The sequence below is a fragment of the Dermacentor albipictus genome, chromosome 3 (assembly GCF_038994185.2).
Source record: "Dermacentor albipictus isolate Rhodes 1998 colony chromosome 3, USDA_Dalb.pri_finalv2, whole genome shotgun sequence".
Taxonomy (NCBI): Eukaryota; Metazoa; Arthropoda; class Arachnida; order Ixodida; family Ixodidae; genus Dermacentor; species Dermacentor albipictus.
This window is the reverse complement of record NC_091823.1, coordinates 77,748,665-77,764,085: the sequence shown is the minus strand read 5'-3', so window position 1 is coordinate 77,764,085 and position 15,421 is coordinate 77,748,665. Positions and strand designations below refer to the sequence as shown.

General features: G+C 45.6%; 1 protein-coding gene across 6 annotated transcripts in view; it reads left to right on the top strand.

Moving 5' to 3' along the window:
- Positions 1-15,421, top strand: part of LOC139057418 (uncharacterized) — a 222,565-nt gene that overhangs the window by 147,759 nt on the left and 59,385 nt on the right. For 4 of the 6 annotated variants that reach the window (XR_011512775.1, XR_011512774.1, XM_070535642.1 and 1 more), the window contains 2 exons: positions 10,677-10,780; positions 11,319-11,365. Coding sequence is in view for 2 of the 6 variants with exons in the window: in XM_070535642.1 (XP_070391743.1) it covers positions 10,677-10,780; positions 11,319-11,365 (151 nt within the window). In the remaining 4 variants the exon portion in view is untranslated. Of the gene's footprint in view, positions 1-1,238; positions 1,345-9,454; positions 9,478-10,676; positions 10,781-11,318; positions 11,366-15,421 lie in introns of those variants that run through there. The other 2 variants (XR_011512776.1, XR_011512777.1) reach the window with 2 other exon arrangements.

The window sequence follows — 15,421 nt, the reverse complement described above, 5'->3', positions numbered from 1 at the left end:
GCTATTCACTGGATGCTTGGAAGAACTATTCAGTATATTGAACTGGGAAGGTTTGGGAGTAAGAATCGACAGCAAATACCTCAGCAACCCTCGCTTTGCCGATGACATTGTTCTATTCAGCAACACTGCAGACGAGGTACAACAAATGATTGAGGACTATAACAGAGAGTGTAAGAGTGGGGCTGAACATTAATATGCAGAAGACACAGATAATGATGAATAACCGGGTAAGGAACAAGAATTCAGGATCGTCAGTAGCCTATATAGAATCTGTGAAGGAGTACGTTTACCTAGGTTAACTAATCACTGGGAACCATAACCATGAGAAGGAAGTTCACAGAATGATGATGACAAAATGTATTTATTGAGGGATGGATCGAAGGCCTATAATGGTGAATAGGAAGTGGAGGGGGGAGGCGTATTCAGAGCAGTCCTAGGAGCTGTGCGTCCTTGGCGAAAGCCAAGAGCGGGTCCAGAATGACCCTGTCGGAATCCATCGAGCCAGTTGCCGGTCTAATCCACCGCTCGTTGGACGGCACTCGCACCGCCCTCAGGTGGTGGTCCCGCTGCTGAGCGTGTCGCTGGCACTCCCAAAAGAGATGGGCTGCGGATGGCCGCGTGGCCATGTCACAGTCAGGGAAACTGTGTGGCACCTGGGCTGCTTCTTGTTCCGCGGAGGCTGAGCAAGGGCCAGGTTCCTGCGATGGAAGGGAGTTCGGAGACGGAGGTTGTCCTGGCGTGGCTGGTACAGCCGCCACCGCTCCTGCACAACCGGGGTGCGGACGAAGCTGCAGGAACGTAGCCTATGCAGCAGCACCTGCCCCGACCTGGGAAGACCCGCGGGAAGTGGGTCTGGGTCTGCGGGCACACGCGCGCGGAGTTCCCGCTTGCGTCGGTTGGCTTTCTGCTTCATAAAAATCGGAAAATGAAATATTTCCCTATCCTTCCACTCCCGCTCCTCCAACCAAAGCATTATAACTGGTCCTCAAATTTAGACTCTGTTTGCCATATATTTCCAATTTCCACTTATTTATTATTTTCTTCATTTCTTTACCGGACGTTCCCTTATTTTGCTTATTATTTTCCGTTACATCTGGACCTTCTTGCTCTCGTAATACGCACTTATCTCGACAATTAGAGGGAATCAGTGACAACAACACTAAATTTTAAGCTTACTACGATATGCGATCAGGAGCATTCTTGGCTGCGATCATCATCATCATTAAAAATAGAAGATAAGGAGCCTCGTGGGCACGTGCCCGCGCGGGCAAAAGAAAATTCGCCGGTTTGCAGGCTACGCCACGGTCGCCGTGCACCGCTAGCCACTGGCCCCCTTCCGTCAACGTAAGTCCAATGCCACTTATTTCCCACCCTCTTGTTTGTAGTAAAGTCCCTAGATATTCAGCTCTTGTTTAAGTTGCGCCATATTCCTCTCACACGCAGCCGGCGTCAGCCGCCGTGTTCTTCCTAACTTCCTGAATCGGCGCGCCCGCGTAGATGGCACCCGACCGTCAACGGCCGCTGATGCACCGCATGGGTCAAATATAAGTTTCAGTCAGGGTGCCAGACAGTCAAATACGAAGCCAAAAGCGGTTCAGTACTGCGCTGGTGAGGGCGAACGCGAAATTTGTCGCCACAATTGTGACCCGTACTTGCTGGCCCTCTTCGATTTTCCGAGTTTCGGCAGCCCGCTGGCAGCCAGACGACAGCAAGCTAGTTCCGGTCTTGATAGGAAGTCATGTGGGCTGGGATCCCAAGACCACCCGAAGCTGCCTGAAGTTGGCAAAATCGAGCGCCGTGACAGCTGGCCAAATGTAAACATGTTCCCAGCTTGGCAGGGCCCGGCGAGGCAGGCGTGCACTCGGCGTGGTCAGCTCATTTATGCGTTGCCAGCTTGAAAATGAAGAGTTGCATTTGTGGATACGATCACTTTCGCGAGATTTCGCGCGAATCAGCACAGGATGCGCACTGGGCCAACCTCTCCTTGCACAGCGCAACGAACGGCCTCCGAAGCGTGCGATGCCAACACGCGAAATCGCGCGTAAGCGATTGCATCCCCGAAAGCGATCGCTCGAGAATTTCTGCTCGCAGCGATCACGTCGCCCACCACCGACATTAATGAATTTGCGACAAGTCATCACTTGATAGGACCCAAAGAGAAGGATATCGGTACGTCATTACACGCATAAAATTTCGTGCCGACCCGCTTGGGCTTCGATTTCAGAACGTTTGTTTTGACTGATGGTGCTTCTTATTTTGACCCTATGGAGCTGGGGACGAGCTGCCGCATGAACATGCACGCTGCCTCTGTGACCAGACTGACAGGATTTTACTTGATCTATCTAAGGCATTTGATTGTGTATGCCATAACAATTTAATCACTAAAGTTGAAAGTGTTGTTGGGAAAGGGCTCCTTTCAATCTGGATAAAAGAATTTCTAGCCAATCGTTCACAATTTATATTCTATGAAAAAATGCTATCTACCACTGTAACACTGTCGCCGTTACTTCCGGAGTTCACTAATGCTAGGTTCTTGGGCCATTACTCTTCCTAATCTGTATTAATGATATCACAGCTAACATTGGTTGTAATATAACACCGTTCGCAGACGATTGCGTTATTTAAAGCGAAATCACTAATTATAGCAACGACATCGCATTTAGAACATCCCTCAACAATCTAGATATTTGGTGCTCTAATTGGAAGGTGTCAATTAACTTAAAAACGACTCTGGCCATGACCATAACAAGGAAAACAAGACCATCTAACTTTCCATGTGAGATTAACGGCACACCACTAACTACAGTTGAACAACATTAATACCTGGGAGTTGCATTAACCATTAACATTAACGAAGCTACTGGCCTACACAACATTCGTTAGCCCAGTTCTAGAATATGCAAACACAGTCTGCTTTCCTCATACAACGACTTACATAACAAAATTGCAGGCAGTACAAAGAAAGGCTATAAGGTTCATTCACAACAAATATAAATGCGCTGACTTACCGACTATTCTTCTAACGCAGTCTGGATTGCAAACGCTATCTACCAGAGCAAAACACGCTCGCCTGAAGTTCTTGTTGCAGCTTCTAAAAAATAACTATAAGATAGATGTGTCCAGGTACATTTCATTTTATGACGCTCTAAAAACACGTAACAACAATGTGTACACTTTAACAGAATACATATGCAACAACGACACGTTTAAGTATTCATTCTTCGCCCTTACAGTAGCTGAATGGAACCGACTTGATCCTGCTATAACCGCCATTGAATCATTGTCCGAATTTACCTCACAAGTGGAAGCTGTAGTGCGTAAATAAAATCATTTATCATCGCATCATCGTCACATATTTTGCATTGTGTTTCTTTCGATGTCCCATTTTTCTTTTTCCTTCTTTTGTTGCTTGTCCTTGTGTGGACGTATGGTACGCTCTGTTCCGAAAATAAATTTTCATTACTGTACTACTTCTAGTCCTAAGATGATTGTTGTAATTACCATTTTCCTGCATCTTGCTTGCCTAGATTTTTTTTCAATTATTTCTTCTCACTGTCATATAGTATATGCATTAGGCTCATCTCATCACACAACTTCAATACTTCTTGACGTGCTAAATATATTTCACTATGCGCCTATTTCATGTATAACTGGTTAATTACAGGTACTTCAGTGCTATTTTCATGTAAATTAGGTGTCATGTGAAAAATGCGTTCTTGTTCCTATACTCAGCTTCCTTCTATTATTGCCATCCTTGGGCAATTGTTTTATTTTTATTTCCTATTTTTATTTAGCTGTTCTGCCCTGATGCGTACTGGTATACATGTTTACTGCATCGCCCAACTGCCAGGCTCTCAAATGAGAGTAGCAGTATTGTAAATAAATAAAAAATAAAAATATTTGCCTTTATTGTCTCTTTAAATGAAGTCAAACTTGGGCTTCCAGTTAATTCATTTCTTTATTTATTCAGAATACCCCAAAAGGCCCTCTCGCAGGAGGGTATTACATAGGGGGGTTAAGATGCATTTCTGAATACGAGGGTTTATCTGGTCACCCGCGCTTGCCAACGGTGACGGGAATTCTCCTAAATATTCTTCTAAATATTCTTCCCCCGTGAGACATGCTACTGCGGTGGGTTTCCTGTAGGTCTCGTACCACACTTGATTGGGAAGCGACGTCCTCCAACGCCACTGCCGGCGCTCTTAATCACGCGAACGTGGTGAGGGTTGTGAAGCATCTGGTTGCTGCCAGCGTTGTCGGGATTGGGAGGTCAATCTCACTGTTCGTAACCAGTTGTCAAAATTGGAATCGGGCATGAATTAGATGGTAGCTGGCCCATGCTGTGGTCCAACTTATCCACGCTGAGGACGTTGTTGGAGGGAAGGACTGCTTCTCATCGAGAACGAGGAATATGGGTTTATTTACAGAATCTACATAAGGAAATTGAAGTTCATCAGTCTAGCATGACTGGGAGAGAAAAGTTCACTCAGCAGCCGCACAACAGCGGTTTTTAAACACTCGGTCCTCCCTCGATCCCTAGGTGAGAGAACCGTTCGACCAATCACCGTAGACGAGCCGTCTATGAGCGGCAGGGCACACACACTTCCGCACCGGTTTCACGGATCCCACCGAGGTCAGACGATCTTCGCAGAATTCGCGGCTTACGTCAGGAACGGCACGTGGGACGGGGCCTCCAAATGCGTTCCCTCGGGAACTCCCTTGCTCACGGCAGACCGGGTCGGCGGTGGCGTGTTCAGTCACAAAGCCTGGTTCGTCGAACTCATCTCGGCAATCCCGCGACGGAGAGTCGAGGATGCGGCGTATTGTGCTCCGCACACAGTAGACTTAGTGACGCCGTTTGGCTAGAGGGTGATGGTGGCTTTCCAGGAAAAGTCGACGCCGCTCTTGCACCTGGCTGGCAAAACTCGCACCTCAGCAGGCCGTTCTTAACAGCGTGCAGTTCCTTTCGCGCAGCAAGAGGTGGCCTGCGTACTGCATGGTGCCAACGAGTTCTAGGAGTTCAAGCGCAACGCTAAACTTTTGTATTTCTGTCAATAATTCGCCTTTAGTGCAAAACTGCCAAATTTCGTCAGTCATTCTAGCATATGCGGAGAAGTGACCATGTGCCTGAAAAGATATGTACAAAAAAGGTTGGTGCACGCGTGCTTGACTTTTTAGAAAGGTAGTAGTTCCCCCGTTTATGATTAGTCGCGAATAAGCTGTTTTGTTGTTTCGCCTTGTTTTCCGTCCTTTGTACTGCGCTATCTTATTATTGAAAATTCTGCACTAACTGAACTGTGCTTCAACAATTATGTTCTTAGCACACTTCGCTATGACGCATGAAGGTTGTAATTAATTTTACTAAACAATTTGTTCAGACGGCTCTCGACGCAAGGAAGGAAGCCAGGTAGCAGTAACCAAGAAAGGCCTTGCCGTGGCCATTTGGAGCAAGCAGCGTCACGTGGTCCTGAGCTGCCCGTTGCTCGACATTAGTAGCATTTCAAGATGCTCCATGATTTGACAGGCTGCCGTTGCGCTCTATTTGATTGCAGTTTGAGGAATCAGTGGTCCATTCCAAGCTGGACTGGTTCTTTTCTCTGGATGCGTGTAAAACGCCCAGAAGCGTTCCAACTAAACCACCATTACAGGCCGCCACTGGAATATGAACCAGGCAGCGCTTAACGCTAGAACGTTACCTAGTGAAGCGAGTCTAGCAGCGCTATTGGAGGAATTAGAGGGCATTAAATGGGATATAATAGGGCTCAGTGAAGTTAGGTGGCCAAAAGAAGCATATACAGTGCTAAAAAGCGGGCACGTCCTGTGCTACCGGGGCTTAGCGGAAAGAAGAGAACTAGGAGTCGGATTCCTGATTAATAAGAATACAGCTTGCAACATACAGGAATTCTGTAGCATTAACGAGAGGGTGGCAGGTCTTGTTGTGAAACTTAATAAGAGGTACAAATTGAAGGTGTTACAAGCCTATGCCCCTACATGCAGTCATGATGACCAGGAAGTCGAAAGCTTTTATGAAGACGTAGAATTGCGATGGGTAAAGTCAAAACAATATGCACTATAGTGATGCGCGACTTCAATGCCACGGTATAGCAAGAAGAAGGCTGGAGACAAGGCAGTGGGGGAATATGGCATAGGCACTAGGAATAGCAGGGGAGAGTTATTAGTAGACATTGCGGAACAGAATAATATGCGGATAATGATTACCTTCTTCCGCAAGCGGGACAGCCGAAAGTGGACGTGGAGGAGCCCGAACGGCGAGACTAGAAATGAAATAGACTTCATATTCTGCGCTAGCCCTCGCATCATACAAGATGTGGACGTGCTCGGCAAGGTGCGCAGCAGTGACCACAGGATGGTAAGAACTCGAATAAGCCAAGACCTGAGGAGGGAACGGAAGAAACTGGTACATAAGAAGCCGATCAATGAGTTAGCGTATAAGAGGGAAAATAGTGGAATTCCAGATCAAGCTACAGAATAGGCATTCCGCTTTAACTCAGGAAGGGGACCTTAGTGTTGAAGCAATGAACGACAATGTTGTGGGCATCATTAAGGAGTGTGCATTGGAATTCGGTGGTAACTCCGTTAGGCAGGATACTAGTAAACTATCGCAGGAGACGAAAGATCTGAACAAGAAACGCCAATGTATGAAAGCCTCTAACCCTACAGCTAGAATAGAACTGGCAGAACTTTTGAAGTTAATCAACAAGCGTAAGACAGCTGACATAAGGAAGTATAATATGGATAGAATTGAACATGCTCTCAGGAACGGAGGAAGCCTAAAAACAGTCAAGAAGAAACTAGGAATTGGCAAGAATCAGATGTATGCGTTAAGAGACAAAGCCGGCAATATCATTACTAATATGGATGAGATAGTTCAAGTGGCTGAGGTGTTCTATAGAGATTTATACAGTACCAGTGGCACCCACGAAGATAATGGAAGAGAAAATAGTCTAGAGGTATTCGAAATCCCACAGGTAACGCCGGAAGAAGTAAAGAAAGCCTTGGGAGATATGCATAGGGGGAAGGCAGCTGGGGAGGATCAGGTAACAGCAGATTTGTTGAACGATGGTGGGCAGATTGCTCTAGAGAAACTGGCCACCCTGTATACGCATTGCCTCATGACCTCGAGCGTACCGTAATCTTAAAGAACGCTAACATAATCCTAATCCATAAGTAAGGGGACGCCAAGGACTTGAAAAATTATAGACCGATCAGCTTACTGTCCGTAGCCTACAAACTATTTACTAAGGTAATCGCAAATAGAATCAGGAACACCTTAGACTTCTGTCAAGCAAAGGACCAAGCCGGATACCGTAAAGGCTACTCAACCATTGACTATATTAACACTATCAATCAAGTGATAGAGAAATGTGCGGAATATAACCAACCATTATATATAGCTTTCATTGATTACGAGAAAGCATTTGATTCTGTCGAAGCCGCAGCAGTCATGGAGGCATTGCGGAATCAGGGTGTAGACGAGCCGTATGTAAAAATAATGAAAGATATCTATAGCGGCTTCACAGCCGTCGTAGTCCTCCATAAAGAAAGCAACAAAATCCCAATAAAGAAAGGCGTCAGGCAGGGAGATACGATCTCTAATGCTATTCACAGCCTGTTTACAGGAGGTATTCAGAGACCTGGATTGGGAAGAATTGGGGATAAAAGTTAATGCAGAATACCTTAGTAACTTGCGATTCGCTGATGATATTGCCTTGCTTAGTAACTCAGGAGACCAATTGCAATGAATGCTCACTGACCTGGAGTGGCAAAGCAGAAGAGTGGGTCTAAAAATTAATCTGCAGAATAAAAGTAATGTTTAACAGTCTCGGAAGAGAACAGCAATTTACAATAGGTAGCGAGGCACTGGAAGTGGTAAGGGAATACCTCTACTTAGGGCAGGTAGTGACGGCAAATCCGGATCATGAGATGGAAATAATCAGAAAGATAAGAATGGGCTGGGGTGCGTTTGGCAGGCTTTCTCACACCATGAACAGCAGGTTGCCATTATCCCTCAAGAGAAAAGTGTATAATACCTGTGTCTAACCAGTACTCACCTACGGGGCAGAAACCTGGAGGCTTACGAAAAGGGTTCTACTCAAATTGAGGATGACGCAACGAGCTGTGGAAAGAAGAATGATAGGTGTAACGTTAAGGAATAAGAAAAGAGCAGATTGGGTGAGGGAACAAACGCGAGTTAATGACATCTTAGTTGAAATCAAGAAAAAGAAATGGGCATGGGCAGGACATGTAAGGTGGCGGATGAGATTAAGAAGTTTGCAGGGACGGCATGACCACAAGTAGTACATGACCGGGGTTGTTGGAGAAGTAAGGGAGAGGCCTTTGCCCCGCAGTGGTCGTAACAAGGCTGATGATGATGATGATGACCAATTTGAATGGAATTTGTTGTTTACGACCAAGACCGTCTGAGTTTTGGAAGGATCAACATTTTTTGTTTATTCTGGCACGTTTTGGGAAAGTTATACGAATGTAATCCTTGAAATAGCAATGCACCATCTCTATTGGCGTATGTTGTTAGGAATGGCCTGCCGAGGTGGCAACATGCAAGTTTTCGCAGCCAGCTGCAGCTGCGAGCGTGGCGAGCTTCACCGAAGATACCATGGAAGCCTTCAACACCCGCCGCGGTGACTCGTTTTGTAGGAACCAGTAACGACAGAACTAATCAACCATGAACTTACCTCAGAGAACTGCGGGCTACGGCGGCGTCAATCCACCGGGCGCCTCGTTCGAAGATGCCTTGCGGTGCCTTTTCACGGGCCTTTGGAAACGCCAGACAATGGGCAGCGGCGGAGGTCACTGTGCGAGGTCAGCTCTGGAAGTAAGAGGCGCCGGCTGGTCACGGCGCCTCTTACTTCCAGTAAGATACTTCCGGTAAGAGCCAGGTGGTCACGCCGGCTGGGCCCCGGCGTGACCACCTGGCTACGGGGACGCGAGACAATGGACACCGCGTCGACTGCGTTGACATTTGACGCTGCGAATCGGCAGTGATAGTGCGTACATCATCATCATCATCATCATCATCATCATCATCATCATCATCATCCTGGTTACGCCCACTGCAGGGCAAAGGCCTCTCCCATATTTCTCCAACAACCCCGGTCATGTACTAATTGTGGCCATGCCGTCCCTGCAAACTTCTTAATCTAATCCACCCACCTAACTTTCTGCCGCCCCCTGCTACGCTTCCCTTCCCTTGGAATCCAGTCCGTAACCCTTAATGACCATCGGTTATCTTCCCTCCTCATTACATGTCCTGCCCATGCCCATGTCTTTTTCTTGATTTCAACTAAGATGTGATTAACTCGCGTTTGTTCCGTCACCAAATCTGCTCTTTTCTTATCCCTTAACGTTACACCTATCATTCTTCTTTCCATAGCTCGTTGCGTCGTCCTCAATTTGAATAGAACCGTTTTCGTAAGCCTCCAGGTTTCTGCCCCGTAGGTGAGTACTGGTAAGACACAGCTATTATACACTTTTCTCTTGAGGGATAATGGCAACCTGCTGCTCATGATCTGAGAGTGCCTGCCAAACACCGAACGCGTTTGGCGTACGTTTGTGTAAACATGTTTGTGCGTACGTGTGTGTGTAAACTGTTCCGCAGAGAGGCGGCTTGTTGACAATTACCGGACGAACGTTTTGCTTCATCTAGGGATCTAGGGACACGGAGTCTTTATAAGCGGCCGTTGTCGGCTGCTAAAGAGTGCTCGATTGCTCGTGTTCGTGCTCGTCTGTGCTCGTCAATGTACTCTTGAGCTTTGTGATCGTTTGCTGTGTGCTTCGTCTTGCGGGTTCCATTTGGGAGTCACGCTAGACTGTGTAAATGTATCACTTGTTTGAAATGTAAATACTGTAAATACACCCAGTACGTCGAGTTCCTCTCAAGTTCATCTCTACGACCTTCGACGCTTACAAATGTTGGCAGCGGCGAGATCGTCCGACAGCTTCTACAAATGGCAACAGCGGTAGGATCGTCCGACAAATGTTACAGTGTATTCAAAGATTGTCGTATGTATTGAATACGGCACTAAAGTTTTTCTTCTGTCACTGAATTTGCTCATAGCTTGGGTTACATTCTTTACAATGGTATCCATCGCAATTTTCAGAATAGTAGCCAACAAACAAATATCATGAAACAGAACACTGGCAACGCATGTCTATTATGGTAAATCTCCTCAGATTGAAGTATTAAAAATGCGAAACAATAACAGAAGATTGGCCACGCAAGAGGCCGTGTTTCTACCAGAAAGCTCGCCTTCGTGCATACCGTTCGCCGCCAACGTTTCCCTGTAAAGAATCGGGTTACATAAGCTGCAGTTGCCGGGAAGCGGGAGAAGCGGTCGGGGATGTTTGAATCCTATGTGCGTCCACTCTTAAAGGCAAAGCTCAAGCGCCCTCAAATTCTTTATGTTTGGCGTAAGGCTCGAATTACATCCGCATGCAATGGCGTAAAGCATTTGTATGCAGAGTGCCGCAACAGTCACGGTCACTAAACAGTTGTATAGGTTCTGATTCAGTTTCATAACTGGCGAGGTAATCTTCGTATGTTCTGAAGTAGACTTGAGGTGTGGCGCTTTTAGTTAAGCGTAGCATTTCGAAACATGATAAATCCACCTGTTGGCGATACTGATGCTCTTTTGCAGGTCATGTCCGTGTCCAGCCTGATTAAAGTGGTAGTCGGCTGCGAGACGACGACCACTAACAGCCATAACATCATCAATGGGACGACTGCTGGAGCTTGGGAGAGGTAGGGTCCACTGAGCACTTACGTGAACATCACAAGGAATGCTACTTTTGCCAAGAAGTTACGCGGAAACATGCAGACGAGAGGCAGTATACATAAAATAGACGAAAGGATATCAATGAGTGACTAGAAAGCGACAGCTCGTGTCAGCTTGAGAACTGCCACCGTCAATCGCAGAACCACTTGGCCTCTTTCCCATCAATAGTGCTGGTCCGTGGCAATATTACCGGCTGTATGTAACGTAAGAAATCTATAAATTTTCAGCAGAGGCAGAACTATTCATCGCATTACTGCTAAATGATTGACAATGATAAAAACACGTAACGTTCAAATAAAAAGAAGTTTATTTTTTAGGAGATATCTTAAAGCCCCGTTTTCGTCTTGTCGGGCAGTGAGGGTCACGCGTTGACCTCGGGAGAGTGACAGTCGACACTGGACCTTCTATTTACGCCTAATAAGTACATGCAATCCACAAGATCATGAAAAGGAGGAAAATGTTTTGCTTTTCTATCTTGACACAACTATTTCTCTTTTTTTTCAGACCGACACGGGACGGTCAAATTCCGCTGATATTCATCTCAAGCCTGCGTAAGATATATTTTCTTATATGCGTTCCCTTGAGTACTTAACTAAATTGAGCGCTAGGAAACAGTCGCCAATAAATTACTAAGCCCTACGTTATCAGTGCTGTAGGGATAGCTGTGACCAAGCGATGCTTTGTTGGTTCAAACGTACTGGGTTTGCAGGGAGGTCTCTCATGTATATACGAAAAGACACGGACGCACTTTTAGGATGAAGCTGTAGCTCGGGACGTCCTGTATGTTTACATGGTAGCGGAGAATCCAATTGTCTTAGCATCTACAGGGTTGATTTTTATGAGCCCTGTTGCATTAATAAAATATATATTAATCACTATCAGGAAGCTGATCTTAATTTTATTCGTATTTTTTATTTTAATATTATTGAATCTTTCAAGGCTTGAATAAGCTATTCAGGACCTAATGGAATTGTCAACCTGCAATTTCGAAATAAAGAAGAATATCCGATTCTGTAAAATTCAGCTATCATGACAATTCACGCCTATAACATTGACGTATCAAATAAACGACTAGTTCGTGAGTATTTGTGTAACCCGCGTTAAAATTGCAACAAATTTACGTAAAAAGACATAAATCAAATTTGTTTGGTTGATGTGCTCTAACAGACGCGGTTTACAAAACTGATGTTTGGTTTTCGTCTAATTTTACGGATTTGTAAACTGAGTGCTTCAATCTTTTACTTCAAATTCTCGAAAAGTTTTGCATTTGTGTAAAAGATTTGGGGAATTTAACAAAACTTCGGCTTTCTACAGTTGCTAGAATTTAAGAATTTGTCCAAAATTCAGCGGCTTCTATTCTAATCAGGCCAGCGGCTCTCAAAAAGGAATTTCTGCGTTGTGCGTGTTTTTTATCCTAGGGGAATTTCAGTTGGCCCCGAGCTAAACCTTCCTCGTAATTCTTGATAGCAACAATAGAAATCCAGAATCAGAACATGATGTACAAAACATTGTGGCGAAGCAGTGGCGCTTTCGGATCATTGTATCTTTTTTAACTAAGCGTCTCGTAATGTGATTGTGTGTCATTAGGTAAGGCGGCAGGGAACATCTAAGAAGTGATCCCTGCTGTAATGTGGCTTAGCCTCAGATGTGCCTTTTTCCTCTGTCATGCGAACTTCTTGCAGTGATATGGATTCCAATATAGTTATCACCATCTTCGCAACCCCATGCATGCAACCTCTCGTGTGACGCTTGTTACGGCGTTTCGCACGTTGCGTCGAAGAAACAGTATATCGTGCCCTCTACGTGCGTGCCGCAGCATTCTATTGTGAAATGCGGCGAAAAATTCATAAACACGCTCCATGCTTCCCACAGTGGTTCCACGTTGGTTGCGTCGCATTGATGAAACGTTAATCATTGTATGTTGGCGAAATCCCAGCTATCGACGAGCATCCAGGATGCGCGCATGATGGTTTGCGACAGCCGCAAGTAGATTACTAAAGCTGAGATAACGAAAATTGAAGAGCAAGATAACCTTTGCCGCGAGACATGAATGTAACAGCCACATCGATAAAATTTCAGGTGCCATATTTATGACCGGAATTATCCATACATAAAGAGAATTAGCTTTTTGGCCGCCTTTTTGAGAGCAGTACTGCTGGCTCGCACAAGCGGGAAGCCGGGCTGGCATTTTTTTTACACGAAAGAATTCGCTTCTGTGCTTCAGGGAGACGCTGTCTATGTGTACACAGAATGCAATTATCATCCCGCAAATTGTCTGGCATTCCCGCGAACCTGCGATACTTTGCCATTTTGTGCCTAACTCAGAGAGCAAATCAGAGAGCAAACGAGTTTAGACGATATTCTAATTGACATTAAGAGAAAGAAATGGAGCTGGGCAGGTCATGTAGTGCACAGGTTAGATAACCTTTGAACCATCAGGGTTACAGAATGGGTACCAAGAGAAGGGAAACGCAATCGAGGACGACCGCAGACTAGGTGGAGCGATGAAATTAGCTAATTCGCCGGCGCTAGTTGGAATCTCTTGGTGCAAAACACGGGTAATTGGCGATCGCAGGGAGAGGCCTTCATCCTGCAGGAGACATAAACAGGCTTATGATGATGATGATGATGAATGGTAAAGAAAGTAGGCATAAAAAAGACGGAAAGAATTGTTTTAATAAAAAGTTGTTCATTAGAGGATGTTTCTGTAGCAATTAGCATATTTAGATATCATTTGCTTTATCTTTAATTGGTTAGAAAACGAAACGAGCAGCCTATATATCCGTAAGCGAAGATGGTATATAGTGCTGTCGTGCGGCCGAGCTATGCAGCAAGGCAGCTGCAGCACCAAGCCAGCCAGCAGCCCCGGTCGAACAAGTGTTAGAGGGTTCGCAACGAATGCATCATTTTAAATGCAGAGAAGGATTATGAGGATCAATCCCGTTAAGGTATCGGTACCTGTACAACGTACATATAGAGGTTTTACTTAACAATTATTCACCAATGCCGTGAGCCTTTGCACAGGTCCAAACAAGTAGTGAGTTGTAAAAATGCACATGAGCATAGGAATGACAGGAAAAAAGAAGAAAAGAACCTAAATACAGGAAACTGACATACAACAACACTGACACTGAGCATAACGAGAAACTTGCTTTAATTCCGCGAATCAAGAAGGAATAACAAAAGATGCTCACAACAATTACAATATCAGTCGTAGGACAGCGGTGTGGTTTCAAGGTTTAATAAAACACCCCCCTTGAGCACCTTTCAGTAATCACATCTAAGATCGTGAAGTAACATATAGTTACACGTGCAACCTTGCCCAATCATTCATCCAACACAATCTGCTGTGAACTACGCGCTCAAATGCTGTAATGCGCAACATAACCATGGCTCCGATTCTGCGAGAAGGCCATCCAGGGAAACTGATTAAATCATTGCCTTTGGGAACGCATTCCAGATTTCTCTGGACAACTAAAGAAATTAACGCTTGAAAGTGTCGCATTGTGTGAGATACTGCCTGATGTGTTTATTACGATAGGTTCTGGGGGGGTGTCGATGGGGTGGCTGCACGTTATCTCGTTAATTCATATTAATAAGGTAACCGATATACGATAGAAAAAACTTCACGATGACGAGCGAGGGTAGGCACTACTGCTTGTTTCTAAGAATACCTAAACTCTCGTGTTGAGAATGTTTACTGTATATAAATCGCGACGCTGTATTTTGTTTACATTTTAGTTTCTGCGCGATTTCTTTCCCGTACGGGTTCCACTCTAGTTAGGGTACCTCCGCCACCATGCTATCATTCTCAAGAATCGGCCATGCTAAAGATTTATATGCCGTTAGTTTCACATAGAATCGTGCTGCAGCTAGATTTTTTCGCGAGAAACAGAGCCTCCAGAACCAATTCTAACGTGTATCATCTGAGTATTACATTCAAATGCACTTGTAAAGCTTACACCTCATGGGGATGGGTTAACACTAGGCTCACCCTACGAGCGACGATCAGAAAAAGGCACGACGCTCCTCCACTCTGCAACGCACGAAGGCGCTACGGCAGGATTCGTCAGCCCTCCGACACGGCACAGAGAAGGCGCTTGAGTCAGATCGCCAACAAAGGCTCGTTTATTCACGCCGGATACATCACAGTACGACCGTTACGGCACTCACGGGCAAAGGCTTGCCGCTAGAGCGATCGAGTACGCGCACCCGCTGCGTTAGGGATAACCAGGTAGTGGTCCACCGAGCGCGGGAACGAGAAGTCAATGGAGGCAAGGTCCCATGTAGCCAACTCGTTAAGGCGACTTAATTCGCTTTCGGCCTGTGAGCATCTTCCGCGGCGATAAAGAGGGTTGCCAAATGGCCCAAACAAATAAAAGCCAGATGGTCTCAGTAGCCCAAAATAGCCAGACCCAAATTTGTCGTGAACGAAAAGTAGCCAAACACATAGCCAAAGTGTTTGACGATGCCTGTCACGTGTCTCATAGATGGTGTCCAAATCCCACCGCCTATTTGCAGCTACTAAATTACTTCCGCCGAATACAACCAGCACCACAGAGGCATCAAGATCTGCGTAAACAATTCTAGCGAGAGCTGGCACTTAG